At 43.7% G+C, this 23,543-nt stretch overlaps 1 protein-coding gene across 1 annotated transcript; it reads right to left on the bottom strand.

The window, feature by feature from the left end:
- On the bottom strand, positions 1-21,727 carry PMEL (premelanosome protein; the record flags this gene model as incomplete). Its single annotated transcript, XM_083355452.1, has 12 exons — positions 1-1,041; positions 2,073-2,163; positions 2,745-2,947; positions 3,385-3,478; positions 4,796-4,957; positions 6,713-7,078; positions 9,070-9,489; positions 9,888-10,049; positions 12,820-12,957; positions 13,064-13,210; positions 13,821-13,949; positions 21,571-21,727. The coding sequence occupies 12 exons, from the start codon at positions 21,725-21,727 to the stop codon at positions 882-884; spliced, it is 2,229 nt and encodes a 742-aa protein (XP_083211578.1). The 3' UTR covers positions 1-881.
- Positions 21,728-23,543: the final 1,816 nt, after the last annotated feature.

Below are 23,543 nucleotides of genomic sequence, written 5' to 3'. Positions count from 1 at the left end.
TCAAACCTTTGATATATTTGTTCATGGTGTATACTGTGTTTTTTAAAGAAAAGTTGGGACAGACAAAATCTAAAACAATACAGTTATGCTCCATTGACTTAAATGATACCAGCCTGCATCTTGTTGGTTCTCTCTGGGTTTGCATGAAACAGGTTGAAGTTAATGTGCCTCTTCCCTGGGAAATGCTTATCCGTAACAGCAATGAATTACTAGGGATGTCTTGGAAGCAGCTGTGAACTGTTTTAAACAAGGTAGAATGCTGGTTCCTTTTTTTCCTCATTATTGTTATTATTATTTGGGAAAATAAGTCTGCAGTGGCTGATTGGGGTTCATGCCACTGCAGACAAAGTCGATACAATATTATCTCTCTTGCCACGATTCATTCCCCCATCTAGTTATGGGGCATAGAAGATAAAATGGGGTCAGCCCCATTTTTGCTTTAGAATGTGGCCTCGGTACAAGAAATTGGTCAACAGGGTTAACCCTCTTATCCTTTATTAGAAGACACGGTCAACTGTAGGAGGTTACTTTAAAACTTAACAATCCCAAAACTACATTGCTGATTTCTTCCCTGACCCAAAGAAATAAGTCATAGGAAGAAAGCCAAATGAACAGCTCTCTTGACTATCATTTTTTTTTCTCCTAGGACCAGCATGGCACAAACTGAATGTGATTGTGTTGCTCTAAAAACGACTACACTTCAGTGCTGTCTGTATCTCCCCACCTAGGCAGGCACTGAGATGGCACCTCAAAGTGGCTGTTTACTCAGCTGGCATCAGAAAAAGTATCAGCTTAGGGGGAAATATAGGGGGCATGATTTCCTTTTTGAGTAATGGCTCAATGCGTTCAGTTCTTAGTTTGCAAGGCTTGCTGACTTCCATTTAGATGACGTTGCCACTGAGCAAGGGGCTGCTTTCCCCACTGGCCCTCCGGCCAAATGCCTGGCCAAGGAAGAGGCGTACAGCTGTGCGGTCAGGAAACCAGTTCCTTGGAGAAGTGCCAGCAGACATCATGGCCCGTACAGGGATGTGTCTCAAATGCCTGTAACCAAGGAAGACATTAGTAACAATCTTGAGCATGTTGAAGTTTGAGAGCACCAAAAGCATCTCCATGTTCCTTACTCTGCTTGCTCTTTTGAATAAGAACTCTTTAACAGTCTTTGTCTGGCAAAAGAGAAGATCTCAGCCTGTAAAGATTTAGTCTTCTGCTGTTCAACCGCCCTATGAGAGATAAAGACCTCCACCAGGTGGGCTCTGCAAAATGCCTGCCATAAATAATATGACAACAGTGAACTGCCCATTCAGAGTGGTTAGTTTATAAGAGGCAGAGTATATACAGGAGGCCTAAAGGAACAAGTTGCAATATAAGAAGCCCTGAAAAGAAAAGCCAATGAAGCAACAGAAGACAGCCAACGAGAGCAATTAATGAAATTCTGGGGAGGAAGATTTGTTTGCAGAAGCTTCACAGATCAAATTAACTCCTTTGCTATGTGTTTAGGCAAGAGATCACATTTTTCAATTGCCCGTGTTACTCTGATTTTACCCTAGTAAAGCTGCTCCATCTCTCTTGTCATCTCCCTAAATGTCAGCATACATAATAAGAGACTTTAACAGAGGGAAGGAAGTCTGTACTTGGAGCAGAACGCATCTGTGGGCATGCCTAGTTCAAGGATTGTAACTACAGGGCAAACCTTTTCCTTGCAATCTTGGAGAATCACTATCAGTCAACGTCCAGCCAGACTCTCTTCTCTCTGTTCTGATGGAGTAACTTAACATGCTCCAAAGATTAATCACCTTGCTATTTCAGATCCATCCCAGATGCCATAAGGACTTGATGTTTGTGGGTGAGCAGCAAAAGCACAGATCCCCTTGCATCATCTCCTAGCCAAAGCAGAATAGGAACATTAGGCCAGGATTTAACCCACAGCTCTTGCGCTTGGTTGGGAAATGTCAGATTGTCCCATCTTCAGTCAGATGTTAGTAGCTACTGTAGCTCCTAAATTAGTATTATATATAATATATTCACTCCTGGCTAATGTTGAACAACCAAAATATGAATAGGAGTAGACTCACCGATAGGTATAGATAGCGGCTCCCACGGCAGCAATAACCAGCAGCATTCCAACTACAAATGTAATTTGGGCTGAAGCTTGATTTCTTTCTGCTATAAGAGACAGAGGAATTAATATTTAGTGGTGCTTATAATAAGGATTGTGTGCTGTTCTTTTGGAAATATGGGGAAACCCTTCCTTTCGAATAGACCAGGGGTAGGCAACCTCGGCTCTTTTATGACGCATGGACTTCAACTCCCAGAATTCCTAAGTCAGCGATGCTGACTCAGGAATTCTGGGAGTTGAAGTCCATGCGTCATAAAAGAGCCGAGGTTGCCTACCCCTGGAATAGACCTATATTTCTAATGGAAAAATAGACAAGCTTTATTGTGAACAACTCTACCTCAACTTTACCATACTTCACAAAGAGCACAAAAGAGGAAGAAATTGGTTAGTTTGACACAAGTGCTAAACCATCACACTATTTGTTTTTAGCTTAGATGTTTGTCAATGTAGTCACTGTGGTTGTTAACTATGGCTTAGAAGACGTATAAATCCAGCCATTATAATTTAGCCTCTGGTGGTCGGCATACTTGAAGGAGAGATTGCAATAAAACTTCCAATAATATAAAGAGAAACAGAAGGAATGTTGTCCTACAGAAGACTTAGGTCACCATAGTATAGTGGGCCTTACTCTGGATGCTGACTTGGGTGCTGGCAACAGCTAAGGTGTTGGCATCAGCCAGTGAGATGTTGACGCAGTAGAGGCCCGATTGGTTGAAGGCCTGGCGCAAAACAAACTGGCAGTCTGGGCTTGGCTGAACAGGATTGCATATACTGTCTTGGACTGTCACACAATCAGGATCTGAGACGGTTGTGCAGACTTCTTCGGGGAGGCTATAGGCGAAACAAGGCTATTAGTCCATCCATCAGAAAAAGGCCAGTTCCCTTCCCAGAAGCATACATATGGATACTCCCCTTGGCAAGGTTTCTACATGATTGCTCTGCTATTCAAACATTGTTGTTCAAAAATCTTTCCATACACCCACCATTCTGAGGGGCTTGTTTCACAGCTCCAGTTGCTCAATATCCAATATCCCAGGGGTTTTCAAACTTGGCCCTTTTATGACTTGTGGACTTCAACTCCCAGAATTCCTCAGCCAACGTGCTTGGCTGAGGAATTCTGGGAGTTGAAGTCCACAAGTCATAAAAGGGCCAAGTTTGAAGACCCCTGCAATATTCTTTCTTTTTGCTCCATGATCCCACATGCTTCAACTACTTTAAGAAAGTGGAACTCTTTCAGATTTATTTATTTTTTAACCTATGAAACCTACCTTCCCTGGCACGTCACAGTAAGATCTACTGCATTCTCAGCAATAGCGGGCGTCAACGGCATTACCTGCACAATTTCCACACTCTCGATGCCCTCTGCGATAAAAGAGAACACAGAAACATTTATGCAACATAGATGTCCCATATTTTCCCCCTCACTCTGTCATTCCTGTACAATAGTGGCCAAAATTGTGGAAACCTTTTGGGAAAAGTGTATTTTTGAGGTTTGATGGCTAATAACACCACTTTTTTTTGGAGTAGTACCATAAAATTATATATCAATGGAAAGATAATTTAATCAAGAATGTAATGCAACATAGTTTGTTCAATTATCTGTACTGTATTCTATGAAAAGTTATAGCCAAATAATTAGAAAAAGGAAGCACAACTTGCTTAGGTTGATATCAGGTAGCTTTCCTTCACCTGACTGTAGCCAATAAGCATGTGTTTAGAGAGCCAATCAGGTGTCATCTTGTTTTGGCAATGAGCCAATCAGATCCATTAGGATTCAGTTATTGATGTCATATATTGAAGCTGAGAGGAGGACATTTGTCACTGTGTTATCTGATCGCTATCAAATTGGTTGGGGTTTTTCCCCCCCTTTCATTTAGTGAGCTTGTAAAACGTAATAAAATTAAAGTAATGGTGCAAAGAGTTGACTGGTTGCCCATAAAGCGATGTAAAATAGTATTAAGTGAACAAGGCCACAGTTATAAAGAAATTAGAAGAAAAATTGGTGGAAACTTAACCAAAGGTGGCATTTTTACTGTACACGTTTCCCAAAAGGTTTCCACAATTTTGGCCACTACTGTATGTGGAGGCCTTTTAAACCTGGCTTCTATATACCAAAGTTAACTGGAAGAAAATGTTTAGTTTTTCAGGTAAAAAGGACATGGTTACAATAGAAGAGACTATTGGTTAGCTCAGGGTTGAACTGTGGAGTCCATGGTGTTCTCTGAACCTGGTTATTTGCTTGCAGGTATTTTATTACCCAGCAAAGTAACATCAGCAGTGCAAAAGCAAATAACCAAGCTCAAGACAGCACCAAAGACACCATAAAATGGAGATGCTTTCAGATATGGAAAACAGAGTGTGGAATGGACAATTTAATTTTCAAAGGACATCTTTTATAACTTTTAGCCCCAGACACGTCATATTAGTCTTACCTAATCTATCTTCTAATTGTGCTCTGACCACAATTCTCTGCTAGCCTGGAACTTTAAACATATGTGGCAAAGTTGGGGTTGGGGAAGGCTGTCTTATGGCCATCACATTATTCTATCATCCTCTAAAGCTAGATGGCTCTGCACGTAGTTCAGATCCATCCTCCTTGCCTAATGTTGCCCAACAGCCTCTGGCCTAACTGGTATGGCCGCTCAATGGTTCCTATTACCCATCATTCCCTAGACTTACGGATGATGTCCAGATTAGTGGCAAAGGTTCCATAACGATAGAGGAGGCATCCAGTGGGTGCCTGGCGTTTCACCAGAAGCTGGACCACATCTCCTGCGACTGTTCCTGTGGCAGGCATAACTGAATTCACTGGATTGATGGTTGCTGTGTCTTCAGAGGTATCTACTGAGGAAAAAATACTGGAAATATATTACAATATTCATGGATAAAGGCTCATTATTATTCCCTCATAGCTTCCGATTGTCTCCATCTCAAAAATAATATTTGCTTGAAGGGAATTTAATGGACTGCCTCAGAAATTAAATAAACTAGTGCTTTCTAGATGTTTTGAGCCACTGCTTCTGACAGCCCTTCCCACTGGCTCTTGCCCAGGGCTGATGGGAGTTGAAATTAAATATCTAGAAGCGACTAGGTTGCCTACTCCTGTTTAGGATAAGTAATAGGAATACAATAACTGATTAGAACAGATAAGTGTTGCTAAGGCATAAGGTGGGTGGAATCATGAAATAGTTTTCTGTACCTTTTGTCTATCTCTGTGTGTATTCATAATGGCCCAGATAGATATGCAAGTGGTGGTCTTTGTGTTATGAAACATTTTGCCATTCTGATGAAACATCTGGACTCATCACTAACCTGATTCTTTCAGAGGTATTACAGTTTAAAGAAACTGAATGTGCAGTCCTAGCATTAGATGGAGACAAGTTGGGGAAGGCAATACTAGGACAGTCAAGGGAAGAAATACTATCATGTTGTCAGCCCTTCAAAATAGTCCAGACTAGGAAAGTAAAGTCATGCAGGCTAATACTTCTTTTATTATAAAGTTAAAAGAAACAGAATCCTGGAAGTTTGAAAGTGCTTCTTCCGTCCCTCCCTCCCTTTTATCTTTGGGAGAACCTGGGAGGGTCTTGTTGAGATGTTTTCTCAGATTACAATTCTGGCCTGGACTCCATTTTCTTTTTATCTGACCATTGTTTCGATAGTGACTCTTCTTTTTGTTCCTCAAGGTCATTCTTTCTTCCCATTAAATATCTATGGAGATTATCAGTCATCCAGGTCATAGTTATCCCAAAGATGCTTTTTCATGAGGCAACTGGGACTTTCTTGTTTTTCTTCAGACGTTTCCTTTCTTCAGACGTTTTGCTTCTCATCCAAGAAGCTTCTTCAGCTCTGACTGGATGGTGGGGAATGAAAGGATTTATATTCCTTGCAGACAGCGGTTCATTTGCATTCTTTTAGCGAGTCCTTAGTGCTACCTGGAGGCTTATCTGTGTCTTCAGAGTCACCTGAGTAGTGCAAATGGGTGTGGAGCCTTCTGGGAACTGTTGAAAGGACTGCTGAAAACCTCGTGCCCTTCAAACGTTTCTGAACTATGACTCCTAGTAGCTTTATCTAACATGGCCAGCAAGCAAGAGATACTCCAAGCAGTATTTAGAGGGCCTCATCCCTGCTCCAGAATTGCCCTAAAATTACATTTTTAATCGATCAAAGGAAACTTTGTAGAGGCTTCGGATGGTTTACTGTTCACCCAATTGATTTAGATCAGACATGTCAAACTCGAGACATCACGTGACATCGTGCAACGTATCGGGATGGTTTTGCCATTGCCGGCAATAGGTGTGTGTGTGGCTTCCGGATGACGCATCCAGCCCATGAGCCGGCAGTTAGACACCCCTGATTTAGATCATCTGCCCACCATACTTTTCCTACAAACAGTTTTCCATTCTTGGCTTCTAAAACTTCCTAATGATGAGCCACAGCTGGGATTATCTCACCATTCTGAAACTCTTCCCTTCACATGCAGATAAAGATAGAAAGCACAGCCCAAAGTAGCAGGCTATTCTCAGAAGCACAAGGAATCTCCTGCTAGGCCTATCTGCTGCCAGAGACACTAGCTGTGATTAAAAAAATGTTGAATACCTGAAAAGAGAGTTGTAGATGCAACGGGGGACAAAACAGTTGGTTCTGGTGTTCCTGGGTCATTCTCAGGTGCCCTTGTAGATGAAGAACCTGGAGCCACAGAGCCCGGTAGAGATTCAGATGCTGGAATAGATGTCGGTGCCATGGTATTTGGTAGAGATGCAGACATGGCAGTAGCCTCAGTGTCTGCGCTATCTTCAGTTGCCTCGGATGATGCAACAACTGCAGGTTCCACAGAAGCAGCCGCTAAATCCGCTCCTTCAGGCCCAGCACTTACATTTGTGGCAGGAACTGTGGCTACAGATGTCGCCTCTTCAGTTACTGCTGGCGATACAGTGGAAAGGACTGAAGTCGCAGAAGCTGGGACTAAAGAGGCAAAATAGAGGTGGGATAGAAGAGAGAGTGAGAGATTACACAAGAAAGGTACCAAAATGTAATTTCTATAGACAACCTACTAAAAGATCCTACTAGAAGTCCCAAAGGGACGCGGTGGCTCAGTGGGTTAGGACGCTGAGCTTGTCGATCAGAAGGTCGGCAGTTTGGCGGGTTGAATCCTGAGTGCCGCGTAGCAGAGTGAGCGCCTGTTACTCGTCCCAGCTTCTGCCAACCTAGCAGTTCGAAAGCACGTAAAAATGCAAGTAGAAAAATAGAGACCACTACGGTGGGAAGGTAACAGCGTTCCGTGCGCCTTTGGCGTCTAGTCATGCCAGCCACATGACCACGGAGACGTCCTCGGACAAGTGCTGGCTCTTCGGCTTTGAAACGGAGATGAGCACCGGCCCCTAGAGTCGGAAACGACTAGCACGCATGTGCGGGGGAACCTTTACCTTTTTAGAAGACCCAATTCTGCTGCTATAATTCATAAGATTGTTCCATTAAGGGCTGGGATGAACCCTTCATTTCATAATTTTATATAAATCTTCCTTTTCACTTCATTTCTCTTCCCTTTTCCTTTTCACTTTTCAGTTTAGCATAGGCTGGTTGCTGATGGAATACGTTTGGAAATAGGATTGTTTCATGAACCTGGAATCATCTTTCCCAAATGGATGTTCTCAAGATCTGTCACGCTTTGATTTATGCAGGCTCAAGGGAGTCCAGTACAGGTAGGTCAGCAAAGGTTGCTAAGGAATATGAGTGCCACCCAGAATATGAAATATCAAGGATAATTTTTACCTGGGAAAATATATACTCCAGAAAAATTCAGAAGCCGTTTTGTGGATTCAAGATTTAAAACCACAATATAGACCGGGGTGTCCAACCTTGGCAACCCTAAGACTTGTTGACTTCAACTAAATATGGCTGTCTGGGGAATTCTGGGAGTTGAAGTCCACAGGTCTTAAAGTTGCCAAGGTTGGATACCCCTCACATAAACTCTTAAGGTCTTCTTGACATTCTTGTTATGAAAATGCTTGAATAGTGTTCTAGTGTGATCAAAGTGAGAAATTATCCAAATCTGGAAAAAAATCTAGGAGCAGAATAAACTCTTCTTCACCTCAGGAACATTTTGTATTTCCAGGTTTTCTTATTTACTTTAAAAAGCTTCCCTAAATCTCAGCTGCCCTTGGAAAGGATTCTAAGGAATCCCACCTCCACCCCATTTACCTATTGGTCCTTTTTATCCTGTTTGTTGTTAATGTGTTAACTGTTAATGCCCAACTTTTTTTAACATTTCCAACCTTCTAATTGTTTTATTCTTCTACAGTATTTAGGACATTATAACCTGCCCAGAGTCATTTGATAGTGAGATGGGCAGGTAAACAACCAACAAACAAATAAGCAAGCAAGCAAGCACCCCTCAACTTCTGCATCCTCCAGACTACAGGTTTACAACTACAATTCCTAATCACCCTCAACTCTCAAGATTACTAAAGTTGAAAGTGGTGGGAACTGTAGACCAATTCATTTCCAGGACAACTGATTGGGAAAGATTGTTGATGATTCATTCAGCTACTGTGCATTCTTGTTGTGGACTCATCACCCAGTATGAAATGAGAAAAAAGTTCCTTAATGGTTTTAAAGATTAGAAAAGATGGACAATTGTCTTTTAGGTAATCAGCTGGGGACCCCTTTGCATCCTATTTTTTTTCTAGAAGAGGTTGGAAAACACTGTTCAATTTTCTACTGCTATAGTACAATGTTGTTGTTCCGCTTCCTCTTAAAAGCCCTTAATTATCAACACTTCTACCCTGGATATGAACATTCATTCCAGATACAAAATAAATTATGCCAACTCCTTAGCTGTATCCCAATTTATTTGAAAAATACATGTAATCGCGATAGAGAACCTGAGTTTGGAATACAGTACCTGACCACAGATGGGATACTGGCTAAAATCAGCTAAGCAGATGAATACTTACCAGAAGTCAGACCCTCTTCAGTGCTTGCCCCAGTAATGCTATTTATGGTGGAAAACACACTGGAAGCTTGAACAGTTGTTCCACTCAGAGTGGTGGTGGGCATGAGGGTTGTGGGCAGGATGAATGGGTCTTCTGAAGTACTGCCTCCACACGAGGCCACAGGAATGGCAGCCTGAACCACCACGCGAGGGCTGAAGGTGCCAGTGGAAAGGTAGGTGTGAGTGACCGTGGTTGCTCTAGTAATCAGGGTCCCGCTTTGGTCACCAAAATCCCAGGAGTAGGAGATGTCAGCCTCATGGAGGTATTGACTAGGATCATGGAGCTGCACACCAAAGGAGATGGCTCTGTTTCGCACAAAACGGCTATCTGTTCCATCGGTATCAAGAAATTGTGCAATGTTCACTTGGAACGGGATCTGGTCTGCGAAAGGAAACAGAAAATCAACAATTTGGAGAGAACGAGCAGCTTGTGGGGTCCTTGATGCTCTCTGAGCTTGGTTATTTTCTTGCAGACATTTCATTCCCAAACAAGGTAACATCATTAGTGCGGAAGCTTTTCTGAAACGAATTTGCTCCATATTCCTCTCAGGAATCCAATTTGGTCACTCCACAGCTAACTTCTTATCAGTCCAGCAGCTTCTTTTTGTTAACCGAAAGATAGCTGGAATTAGTGTACACGGCAACCTAGCCTTTTTAGCTTTTATTATGGGACCCTTGGATAACTTTTAGATGGCTAAGTGCAGAAGGCAGGAGATAATGTCACAAAATCCCTAGATTTATCAAGCATTGTCCACAGCCATGTCCACCATTAATATTTACCTGTGATGCTGAACTGTGAGGAAGTACCACCAATAGGGATGAATTTCTCACGTCCCCGGTAATGATAGACTGCCACATTCATGGTATAGGAGCCCAAAGCTACATTAGCTGTTTCAATAGTCAATGAGGAGGTGGGACCATCTACCACTTGCCAGTATTGCCCTGCGGGAAGAAAAAGAATATGGGAGAAATGCCAGCGATGGAGATAGCAGGCCTGTCATGCCACTTCCTAAGTTGAGAGGGAAACTGTCCTTCCTCCTGGAGCAATTTAGCTCAGAAGTGAATGCTTTCCAGATGTAGTTCTCTGCATGTCTGTTGGCCATCGTTTTGTTTGAGAAGCCTGGGGAAGTTAGTTAAAGCTTGGTAACAATGAGTCCTCTTTTCAGTTCAGGACTATGCAGGTGTTCTGTACCAGCCTGCTACCGGCCCTGCAGAAAAATCAGGGACAACCCCTTTACAAACGGCAAGAAGCTGGAATAAAGCCTGCCAAATTTATTAACATAAAACAGAGCAAAACAAGACACCAACCATGAAACAGGAGCTATGAAACAGGAGCTATTCAAGCGGTTGCCTTCAGCAAACCAGCCCTCCCACACATTCCCCTTTTATACAGTTCAGGGCGTGGCTCCTCTCTGCCTCCTTCCGAGGTGCCCCATTGCCTTCCTCTGTTTACTCCTGATTGACTGCCTCCTGCGTCGGGCGTCCTTGAACAGGGCCAGCTGTGGGTCATCTTCATCCACGCTGTCAGGCTCACACAGCTGGGTCTCTGTCGTGACCAGGTGGGAGGGGCCTGGCTGAGGGCTCTCATCAGCAAGCTCTCCAACCCCCTCAGCAAGCTCTTCAACACCCCCCTCCTCCTCTGAGTTGTCCGACCCAACTGCCGAACCCACAGGCTGACCCTGAATCACAACAGCAGGAATATAAGAACTTCAACAAATAAAATAGAAATGTAAACTAGTGGAATAAGACACTTAACAGTCCCCATAGATTAGGCAGCTTATTAAATATGGTTTCTAACAGAGATCTTGTGTTTTCAAGTGCTGTATAAATAAGCAGTACTTTAGCAGGACATTTTTTTTGTATTAGCCTCTGAAAATTATATATCTATGTGTCTGTCAGTTTATCTCTCTCTCTCTCTCTCTCTCTCTCTCTCTCTCTGTCTATCCATCATCTTCATCTACAAGCTGTCCAGAAAAGAAACAATCTTAATCATACTAATTATGTAATAAAACTCGTATATCAAAGCTAAGTCATGCAAATACAGATGGTCCTCATTTAATGACTGCAATTGATTCTGACTACTTGGTCATTAAGTGAAATCATCACTAAGTGAATATGTGTGTGTGTGTGTGTGTGTGAGAGAGAGAGAGAGAGAGAGAGAAACAAGAGATCCTGCAAAAGTCACTAGTTGCTGCTTCTCATTCAGATAAAATTCTCTTCTATGGCAATTTTGTTTGTTTTTTTCTTTTGCCCTCTGACAGAGCAGAGATGTTGCTTAAACAATCTATCTCTTCCTGACCTGCTTTTCTCCATATAATAGCACTTCCCTAAAAAGTGCTAACTGCAGATTAACAAGCTCATCTGTGACCTTAGTTGATTCCAACCCTCCAAGGCTTTTGCCTGAAACTGACAAGACCTTAATCAATTTCACAATGCATTTTTATTACTGTTATATTTGTGAATGGTCCTTATCTGAGGCAGTCGCCAAACATGGCTACCTGTAATTAGGAAGGAATCTTCAAAGGGAGCTTATCTTTCTCTATATGCTTTTTTTAAAATGTAAAACACTATTTTTTCAGGAATGTTTTAAAGAAAATCATTTTCTGCAGCAGCTCTATCTATTTATGTGCTGTCCAATACAACAAGCTATACTTTTATAGTTAAATCTGCTCAGTCCCAGTGAAGATTGTGCCACATCATGTGGATTTTCCTTTTATGTTAACTAAGAAAGAGCCTTTCCTGCTATGGAACGCTTTCTCCTTATGATGTGCCAGTTTTGTTTCAATTTTATGCATGTCCTGAAACATGTTCAGTCTCTATGGCATATGCCATTTCACAATGGTACTGTTTGAGGACTCGAGATGGTGGGTTCGTACCTTTTATGTGCTTAAATATAAATCACTATTTTATTTTGCTTTTTGATTTGCCTACTTTTATTTCTACTCATGTATCCTGTTGATGTTCCCCACCTGAATATCATTAGCATGACAGGCAGTATAAAAATATTTTAAAGAAATATAAATAAAAATGTATAATGAGTAACAAACAAACCACCTTATGGTTTAGACAGAGCAATGTATGGATTCAGACGCTGTATAGCAGACATGTCAAACACGTGATGTCATGTGACGCTGCGCAAGATATCGGGACGGTTTTGCCATTGCCGGCAATGGGGTGGGCGCGGCTTCCGGATGACACGTCCGGCCCGTGGGCCGGCAGTTTGACAACCTTTGCTGTATAGGTTGCTAGGCTGAAGTACAGGTCCTCAACTTACAACCATTGGCTTAGTGACTGTTCAAAGTTACAAAAGCACTGAAAAATGTGACCTAAGACAATTTTTCACAAGACTGTTGCAACATCCTCATGGTCACATGATCAAAATTCAGATGCTTGGCAACTGACTCATATTTATCATAGCTGTAGTGACCCGGGGTCATGTGATAATTTTTTATGACTTACTGAGAAGCAAAGTCAATGGGGAAACCAGATTTACTTAACAACTGTGTTACTAGCTTAACAACCGCAATGACTCACTTAACAAATGTGGCAAGAAAGGTCACAAAATGGGGCAAAACTCACTTAACAACTGTCTTGCTTAGCAACAAAAATTTTGAGCTCAATGGTGGTCATAAGTCAAGGATTACCCGTAATGAAAGAGAAAATGACTGAAATGCACAGGATCATCCCTCTAAGTGTCCAAGCAGCAACTTACCCCATGTCTGCCAGACAAAGACAAACTTGCCACGCCGGCGATCGCTTGGGGAGAAGGGATGTCCGTCAGGAAACACATAATCGGAAGTATCATCCTCTTGCTCTGGGAAAACGGGATCCCCTTTTCTCATACGGGTGCCTGCAAAGGAGAATGGGATGCAGAAATGAAGAAAGAAATGGTCAGTAAGACAGGTGAAATCACAGCTTTCCTGCAGGAATATCAAATTTCAATGTGTGTGGTTTACCATTTACAATGCAGTTCTGGCTCCATACTACACGTCCATCTGGCAGCACAGTTTGATTACTGGGAAAGCGCAAAGCAATCGCAAATGTGACTTTGGCACTTGTTAAAGTTGGGGCATCATTGCTGATATCAAATGTCACATTGCCACCTAGAAAGAAAAAAAAAGGTGTCCAAAATGTCTGATCCATGTCACCGCTGGCACTGCACTTCTATATCTCTGCTATTGAGGATAAAAGAGGGCATAGGCTTGAAAAAAGTGTGTCAGCAACAACTTAAAAAGAACAGGACATTTCAATAGAAGAGAATATTTGTAGCTCAGGGACGAATTGTGGAGTCCTTGGTGCTCTCTGAGCTTGGTTGGTTTTTTTGCAGATGTTGAATTACCCAACTAGGCAACATCATCAGTGCTGGAAGGAAGTGGGGTTTGCTCTCAAGGACCCTACAGAAGCAAATTTGCTAGGGAGAGGATAACTGCAGGAAAGATACAGTGCATCTCAATAAGGAGACTGGGTGAGCAAGTGACAGGTTACTTTCCAGATGCAAAGATGCTGTCTAAGAGTTCTTCATGGTTAAGTGAAACTTAGGCCAGGCAGAGGATGCTTCCCCACAGAGATGATCCTTTGACAGTCTTTCCAAAGAATGACTGCAAGTAGAGTCCATGGTCACCTTAACCACCAACACTGAGGCCTAGAAGCCTCAACTGATCATTTCCCCTTTGTGTTCAGGCCTACTGTACTTGCTTCAAACTTATCTCATACCTCGCCAGCAATTTCCCTGCCTGGGATCTCCTTCTCTCCATCGGGGGTAAAGGCTGGAGTTCCAAGTCTTGTACGCAGAGTATTTCCAGCTCCTGTTTTGTCCCCATCTGTTGTTCCGGCCACTGAACCCTAGAAGAAGAAAGATCTGCTTCAGTCCTGGGGGCATTCACTGGGAGGGGGGAGGGTAGTGGTCAAAAAAGTCCAGAGAGCAGATACGTGTGTGGTCCCAGGTCTAGCATATAGAAAAGGAGGCAGGCTTTCACTTGCATAATTGCAATGGTCCTGTAGAAGAACAGGCAAAGCTGGGTGGTGGTGGCAGAGTTAAACAAGTCATCAGCCTAGAGTCATTATGTTCCCACAAACGGTCTAAGTCCAATCCCTCTTGAATTCCGCTGACCTTTATCTGGTGCCAATTTAGTTCTGAACTTTAGTTAACTAGATTCTTGTGTATAGGCTTAAGCAATAAATCTTCTGAACTGCAACTTAACACATGGTCATGATTCTTTGTACCTGACATGTCCTCTTGAATTTTTTTTTTGAAAGCCCTCCTCTCCCAGAAATACTCCTGCTTTAAATCTTTTTACCATCTCATAGTTTCTAATATGTCAGAGATAGTTAGGCCCATGATAGCTCTAAAAGTCACCCCCAGTCACTTCTATCTTTTATTGCTGGATGCATAGCAACCATATGTTACCTTAATTCTGCCAAAACCTCCTTCTGAATAAGTAAATGAACTTGTATGTTTAAATAAATGGATTATAGTTGTACAAAACATATTTTATAGACTAATTAAAGGCAACTCTGAGTTGGATGGACAGCGAAGGGATGTTCTGGTGTTTTCTCCTCATTGATTAAATCTTTCTGGCATCTTGACACCCCCCCAACCCCTTGTATCATGCTGAGCCTGTTCAGATGTGAAGTTATTTGGATAGGCTGGGTTCTCCCCAAACCAGGCAGAGTCTTCTCTGGAAAGCTACACTCTGGATTTTAGGAACTATGCAAGACACATTGGAACAATCTTCAGTGGTAATATTTGTCAGGTTATTTTACTGCTTTCCATATTTTTCACTTAAAGAAGAAAAATGACATAAAATAGCACCACAAAGTAACACAATAGGACCAAGGATCTTGAACAGCAGCATAGAGGGGTTAATGAAGCTAGCTGAGGTAGTGAAATTGATTATTTACTCAGACAATAATTCAATTAAATTTCACACAACTTGGAGGCTTTGATAGATTTCTTACAGGATAAAGAGAAAAGTCAGCTTTTGACTTTGGATTTTGACAATGAGAATGGACTTGACTAAATATTGCAGCTTTTTAAATATAAGGTTATTTATATTTGAAAACTTACTATCTTTTAGATCAGGGCTTTTTAACCGGTGGTACGCGTACCACTAGTGGTACGTGAGCACCTGGCTGGTGGTACGCATAGGACGGGTTGAACGTGTGTTTGTGGGACAAAAAAAAAGTTCCATGAGACTTTCTAACTTCTCACGAGATCTCGCGAGAAGTTAGAAAGTTTCATGGAACTTTTTTTTCTTTTCCTTTTTTACCGATAGTCCCACAAACATGTGGCAAAGGCAGAGAAGCGGAGAAATGGAATGCAGCTGAAAGCAGGTTAGTAACGCTTGGGAGTGGTGAGGGCATCTAGGTGGGGAGGAGCAACCTTACCCTGCATGGTGGTGGATTAATGGTGGGCACGGGGGACCCAGGAGGAGCTGTGTAAAGCAGGCGGAGGGGGGGCTGGGCAGTTTGCGGGTGCCGGCAGGGTTGGAAGACAATTGCATGTGCAAACGGGAGAGCTGCACGAGACAGAGGTGCTGCCCGGGGCCGGAGGGGAGGCCAGGCAGTTTGCGGGCGCCAGCAGGGTTGGAGGTTATTTTTAACTAACCAAGGGAAAGAATGAGTGAATGAGCAAATGGCGTTTGGAAGCAACAGGGCAGAAAGTGAGTGAGTGAATGAGCAAGTGGCATTTGGAAGCGAAGGGGCAGTAAGTGAGGGACTGAATGAGCAAATGGCGCTTGGAAGCGACAGGGCAGTAAGTGAGGGAGTGAATGAGCAAGTGGCGTTTGGAAGCGACGGGGCAGTAAGTGAGGGACTGAATGAGCAAATGGCGTTTGGAAGCGACGGGGCAGTAAGTGAGGGACTGAATGAGCAAATGGCGTTTGGAAGCGACGGGGCAGTAAGTGAGGGAGTGAATGAGCAAATGGCGTTTGGAAGCGACGGGGCAGTAAGTGAGGGAGTGAATGAGCAAGTGGCGTTTGGAAGCGACAGGGCAGTAAGTGAGGGAGTGAATGAGCAAGTGGCGTTTGGAAGCGACGGGGCAGTAAGTGAGGGAGTGAATGAGCAAGTGGCGTTTGGAAGCGACGGGCAGTAAGTGAGGGACTGAATGAGCAAATGGCGTTTGGAAGCAATGGGGCAGTAAGTGAGGGAGTGAATGAGCAAGTGGCGTTTGGAAGCGACAGGGCAGTAAGTGAGGGAGTGAATGAGCAAATGGCGTTTGGAAGCGACGGGGCAGTAAGTGAGGGAGTGAATGAGCAAGTGGCGTTTGGAAGCGACAGGGCAGTAAGTGAGGGACTAAATGAGCAAGTGGCGTTTGGAAGCGACGGGGCAGTAAGTGAGGGACTGAATGAGCAAATGGCGTTTGGAAGCGACAGGGCAGTAAGTGAGGGAGTGAATGAGCAAGTGGCGTTTGGAAGCGACAGGGCAGTAAGTGAGGGAGTGAATGAGCAAGTGAGGGACTGAATGAGCAAATGGCGTTTGGAAGCAACGGGGCAGTAAGTGAGGGAGTGAATGAGCAAGTGGCGTTTGGAAGCGACAGGGCAGTAAGTGAGGGAGTGAATGAGCAAGTGGCGTTTGGAAGCGACGGGGCAGTAAGTGAGGGAGTGAATGAACAAATGGCGTTTGGAAGCGACGGGGCAGTAAGTGAGGGACTGAATGAGCAAGTGGCGTTTGGAAGCGACGGGGCAGTAAGTGAGGGAATGAATGAGCAAATGGCGTTTGGAAGCGACGGGGCAGTAAGTGAGGGAGTGAATGAACAAGTGGCGTTTGGAAGCGACGGGGCAGTAAGTGAGGGAGTGAATGAGCAAGTGGCGTTTGGAAGCGACAGGGCAGTAAGTGAGGGAGTGAATGAGCAAATGGCGTTTGGAAGCGACGGGGCAGTAAGTGAGGGAGTGAATGAGCAAGTGGCATTTGGAAGCGACGGGGCAGTAAGTGAGGGAGTGAATGAGCAAATGGCGTTTGGAAGCAATGGGGCAGTAAGTGAGGGAGTGAATGAGCAAGTGGCGTTTGGAAGCGACAGGGCAGTAAGTGAGGGAGTGAATGAGCAAGTGAGGGACTGAATGAGCAAATGGCGTTTGGAAGCAACGGGGCAGTAAGTGAGGGAGTGAATGAGCAAGTGGCGTTTGGAAGCGACAGGGCAGTAAGTGAGGGAGTGAATGAGCAAGTGGCGTTTGGAAGCGACGGGGCAGTAAGTGAGGGAGTGAATGAACAAATGGCGTTTGGAAGCGACGGGGCAGTAAGTGAGGGACTGAATGAGCAAGTGGCGTTTGGAAGCGACGGGGCAGTAAGTGAGGGAATGAATGAGCAAATGGCGTTTGGAAGCGACGGGGCAGTAAGTGAGGGAGTGAATGAACAAGTGGCGTTTGGAAGCGACGGGGCAGTAAGTGAGGGAGTGAATGAGCAAGTGGCGTTTGGAAGCGACAGGGCAGTAAGTGAGGGAGTGAATGAGCAAATGGCGTTTGGAAGCGATGGGGCAGTAAGTGAGGGAGTGAATGAGCAAGTGGCATTTGGAAGCGACGGGGCAGTAAGTGAGGGAGTGAATGAGCAAATGGCGTTTGGAAGCAATGGGGCAGTAAGTGAGGGAGTGAATGAGCAAGTGGCGTTTGGAAGCGACAGGGCAGTAAGTGAGGGAGTGAATGAGCAAGTGGCGTTTGGAAGCGACGGGGCAGTAAGTGAGGGAGTGAATGAGCAAATGGCGTTTGGAAGCAATGGGGCAGTAAGTGAGGGAGTGAATGAGCAAGTGGCGTTTGGAAGCGACAGGGCAGTAAGTGAGGGAGTGAATGAGCAAGTGGCGTTTGGAAGCGACAGGGCAGTAAGTGAGGGAGTGAATGAGCAAGTGGCGTTTGGAAGCGACGGGGCAGTAAGTGAGGGACTGAATGAGCAAGTGGCGTTTGGAAGCGACGGGGCAGTAGGTTAGAGAGTGAATGAGCACATGGCATTTGGAAGCGTTTGTAAGTGACGGGGCAGTAAGTGAGCAAGCGAGCAAGAGGCCTTTGAAAGAGACGGAGTGAGTAGGGGAGAGACCGAGCGAGGTGCCTTTGAAAAAGACAGAGGATTGAGTGAGAGCGAGTGGAGGCTTTTGTGAGCAAAGTGTGAGTGAGTGGGGGGGGGGCTTTTGCGAGTGAAGGGTGAGAGAAAAAGGGAAAAGTGAGGGGGAGAAGGGAAAAAGAAAAGGCACCGACTTCTGACTTCCTCTGTTGCAGGAGGAGAAGGAAGCATTAACATTGAACCTCAACTTTTTACTTTTCTATAATATTATAAACTACCCATTTCTATAACAACAAATGAAATTAACCAATGAAACCCAAAATACCCCCCCCTTTTTTTTTTTTAGTCATCAAGTTTTTTACACCTTGTTAAGCACTGGTGGTACTTGAATATTGTCATGTCCTAAAAGTGGTACAATTTCCGAAAAGGTTGGAAAGCCCTGTTTTAGATGAAGTTAAGAGATGAACATTTAATGACTACTGGCTTTTAGTATGTAGACTATGAGTATAATATATGGTGGGGGGGTTTCCTTTAAACTTAAGAGAGGTGGTTGTATTGTTAATACCTCTGTACTAAAAGAAAGTTGGAGGTCACTTTTGTTATATTAGTTTGAAGTACTTTTTGTCACTTCATTTTTTTATCATTCCCATTCCCCTTTATGTTAGTTTGTATTTTAATATATAATGTTAAAACTTAATAAAGATATTATTTTAAAAAATAGCATCATAGAAGGGACAATTGCAGCAAAGGTAGCACAGGCAAACCTTCAGAAGTTCAGAACGAGGGAGTTATAGTTGGTCTTTGAATAGTTTGGCCAAGGAATGTCGTCCGGTGGGCCATAACAACAACATTTCACTGATACTAATTTTAATACATTTAAATCTCCTAAATGTAAATGGACTTCTTCTTCTGCAACTCTGAGAGTGAGATGGGTGGTACTGAAATTTGATAAATAAATAAAAAATAACAATACATATTATAATTTGAAGGCAATTTTCGGAAGACTTCTGGAGCAACATCCAAGACTTGAGAGCTGTATAGTGCCACACCCATATCACCTAAAACGAAGCTGTTCTTGCCCCTGTGGTTGTATGAATCAGCCTCTAGTGGAAGGAGGAAGGGGGACAGAGGCGGGGTTAGGCAAGCTTTAGACCTGTAGTCGCTAACCTTCCTTACTACACAGTGGCTCCACAGGCCTGCCTCAGCTGAGAATCACATGAAAGAGCTTGAATAGAGGCCGCCAAGACCCATGTGATATGAGCCCCCCAGCACTGGGGTGGGCTGATTTGTCACATGCTGTCTGCACCTACGGCAGAATAAAAGAAAGTCTTGAGTGGTTAGCCACATCACTGGCAGTGGGGAGAGACAGCCTAGGGAAGGGTGTTCCAAACTACTTGTGGGAAGCAGAGGAAGTATGTAGGAAACTGTGAGTGGGAAAAGAAAAAACAGCATTTGCTAAACTTGAGAAGATGGGTTGGTTTTCCAGGATTTTACCATTAGTTAACACAGGGTGCTCCAAGACACTTCTCTTTAAAAACAAAACAAAACTCCCACTTTCCTTTCAGATCTCCCAGTCAAGGTAAAAAGGGAAGCAATGGCGAGAACACACTGCAAAAACAATCCCAGGTTAAATGAAAGGCTGCCTTACACCTAGTCAGCCATTTTATTCGGCACTGTCTACACTGATCTTCCCTACCTGCTGTGAAGGGCTGTACTTCAGTTCTGGCTGGGAATTATTGGGGTTGAGGCCTTTCAGATCTGGAAAGTATCAGGTTGGGGAAGGTAGATTCTCCCCAGCATTCAGTGAAGAATTTTTGCCCATCTCTCTGAAGATGTTTCAGCAGTTACCAGTATCTGTTTGACTTTCTTCAGCCTTGAGAAATAGCCAAGGTCGTACCCAAGTAGTACTTGGATGCAAGATCACCAAGAAACGGTAATTTTTAGGGCTACAAATTAGGTTTGAAAGACAAAAAAATAACCTCGAGGATGGCAACAGTAAGCCACTTAGAAAATTAAAAACCTTTACCCCTTTACTTGGGGATATCCTGGGATGAACTGAATTTGGGATTTGCTGCATTTTAGATAGATGTTATAATACAAAACAGTGGCCCTTTTCCTCCTCCTCAGAGTCATGTCCGCTAAACGCTAGCTTCTGCCAATTCTTAGTGAAGTTGCTATGAAAGATTCATGTCTGGAAACTTCCCTGAGGAAAGGAAGGAGAACTCACAAAGAACAAAGGATACACAACCACAACCAGTAGCTGGACGTTAAAAGGCTATTAAGATTTGAAATGGAAGGTCCTCCCACACACCCACTTTAACACAATGGGGTGACTAAGTATTGGATCTGACTGAACAGGGTGAGACTCTCCACTATCAGTCTTTAGCAAATTAGGCACACACATTCCATATCCCAAACCGCAAACACCAGCAAAAGAGGATTAGTGAGTCTTGTCTGCCTAGAGAAAAATCCAGATCACCACGAGGTTTGGCTTTGCAAGAGGTGTGTGTGTGCGTGTGTGTGTGCGTGCATGAATGAGTAGGTAACATAACTATTAAATTAAACCAAAAATAAGCATCCTTATTTTTCTCACACCGTAATGAGGTGTGAATAGAGGTGAACTACTCCCCAAAAACATTTTATAAGAATTCTGAATATTCTAGAACTGATCCAAAATTTATAACTAGAGCAAATTAGTCTTTCTTTCGGTGCCAATACGTTTCCCCCTCCAAGCTTGACCTCTAAATTAAAACTGTTTTCTAAGTTAGATCTATGTCCCAAGGAATTAGTTTGAATTCTCCATTCATTGTCACTCGCTGAATGTCATATTTGCTCGCTGTTTCTTCTGCAAAATCTACCCCTGCCACTCATACATTAGCACCTATGAAAGGAATCAAATCTAGTTTGATCTGTAGATGCACATGCATTGTGTGTGCATGCAACATGTATTATATAAAGCAAATCATATTTCATCTTTAATTTGATTTCATATACAATCATATTTTACTGGGAATATTTTTGGTTAAAAAGGAAAGTTTGAAAAACAATGGACATCTGCATGCAAAAATGTTTTAAGGCATCTATGCATAATAAGAGAGGTTCTTTATTCAATAATGTGCCTATATGCCTCAACATTAATATCTGAAGGCTTAACTCTACTGTAAGGATTTGTGTTCCTCTGATTCCTCTGCTAAGATACCTGAACTTCCCTTGCAATGCTGATAACAACACAGTAAAGGAACAGCTGTTAAGTTTCTTGAGCTGTGAATATTTCTGAACAGCAAGTCCAGCACAGAGAATATTAAGAAGATCATACCTTGTGCATAGGTGAAATTAATAGAGGCTACCTGATAGCAGAGCTAGGTATAGCTCAGTCTGATATTTGGAAATATGACACACAAGATTATAATTTATGGTGGGGCAAACTTCTGTGGGTGAAATAAACCTGATCTCTAGGAGAAAATGGGGTTCCACTTACTGCGCTGAGCTGTAGTAGTAGCCAGGAGAGCCCAAATAGCAGCCCACAGGAACCAGATCCGTGACATTTTCAAATCTTGAGTTCTTTGTAATCTCTTGAACAGTTGATGGCAAAGGAAGGCAAGGAAGACCCTCCCGCTATTAAAAAGGGAGCTCATTTGCATATACCCACCTCTCTTTGGAGCATGAAGACATTGCTTTCTTTCCAGCTTTCCCCCTCCTCTTTCTAATAACTGAGATGGGGGAAGGGGAGAGAACATTAGCTGTGTGATCCAGTCACAAGTTTGCATTGTGGCCAACACAAGGAGGCCCCCTTTTTTAATCCCATAGCTGGAATGCCAGGGTAGGGGATGGGCAATGCTTGAACACTGAGGTGCTTCACAGCAGAGGAGGAAGTTGGAAGAGATAACAAGCAAAGAGCCAAATGACTAGTTATTCAACTTCATTAAAGGGCCTCATCAGGGAGAGATTACAGGGCACAACCCCACACACATCTTGGTTACTTCTCTGGACCTTTTCCAGGTTCAGATGCAAGACAGTGGAGCTTACACAAACTATATCAAACAGCTAAAGAACTCAGAGAAGTAACTGATGGAAAAGCAAAGACTTCCAGTTAAGCCCTTCAACTTGAACTTGATTCTTTAGCAACATTACAGATATGTCTGCCCAGGAATTATTGATAACAATAAAGATGTGATTTGCTATTGTCTCCTTCCAGGATACTTAAAAAAAACACCTTCCTAATCTAGCCTAATGCCCTGCAATTTCCCAAGACACTCCAGTCCAACTATAACTCAGGCCTGACCCTTGTTAACGTTTTAGGGTTAGCAAACATCAGCTAGATATTGCCACACTGCTGGATTTTCATGAGTCTAGGAAATCAAGGACTTGTGGCCATTTTCAAGGCTCATAAGAATATGATGGTGAGCCAGGGCTGACTGAAGACATCTAGATAACTAAGCAGAGACAGTGGTTGTGCAGAATAAAAGACCAGTGGATAGATTAACTGTTCAAATTTTTCCAAAAGAGTGTTCGGGAGATCTCCCATGACAGAGATCCCCAACCTTTTGGGCACCAGGGACCAGTTCCATGGAAGGAGGTTTTTCTGTGGGTGAGAGGGTGTATGGTTTTGTGTGCTGCCTGCATCCCATGGATGGGGTTCTGCTTGTTTGTGCAGACCGGTTGCTGGCATGCCGCAGCCCATTACTAGTCCATGGACCAGAGGTTGGGGACCCTGTCTCATGAACTCCTCACAAGGACAACAAAGCATAGTACAGGGGTTTTCAACCAGTGGTACGGGTGCCACCTGTGGTACATTGGCACCTGGCAGGTGGTATGTGACCATCCTAGAAAAGTGGTAGCAGGGGAGGGGAATGAGCTGAACCGGTGGCAGCACCGCACAAACCTGAGCGAGAGACAGCTGGAGCTGCAGGGCTGTCAGGGCTCAGTGGAAGTGCCAGGATCAGCGCCACTTGCCAGAAGAAGCGCCGATCAGCTGGAATGTTGCAGCATCTCCAGGGTCTTGTGATTTACATTCAGATGCTTGGCAACTGATTCATATTTATGATGGTCAGTGTCCCAGGGTCATGTGAAGTGACCAAAACCTGCTGCAACCACCCAACAGATGGGGGGGGAAATAAGAACCAAACACTCCCCCACCCCACCCCCGCTGCCAATCCTCAACAGAAATGCTCACAACAATGAAAACCTCGGACAGGAGGAAGAGTGCTGCCAGCCGGGCAGGCAGGTGTCTTGCTCGGCTGTAGCTTGGGGGGCACTTTTTTCAGTGCCATTGTAATTTTGAACAGTCACTAAGCAAACTGTTGTAAGTCAAGGATTACCTGCACTTCATCACTTTTTTCCTTTGGGGGGGGTCATCAAGTTTTTGACACCTTGCTAGGCGACTGGTGGTACTCGGATGTTGCCGTATCCTAAAAGTGGTACAATGGGTGAAAAGGTTGAAAAGCCCTGGCA

Source organism: Vipera ursinii, assembly GCF_947247035.1.
Source record: "Vipera ursinii genome assembly, chromosome: 2".
NCBI classification, from domain to species: Eukaryota; Metazoa; Chordata; class Lepidosauria; order Squamata; family Viperidae; genus Vipera; species Vipera ursinii.
The sequence above is the reverse complement of the archived record's forward strand: the minus strand, read 5'-3'. Positions and strand labels throughout refer to the sequence as shown.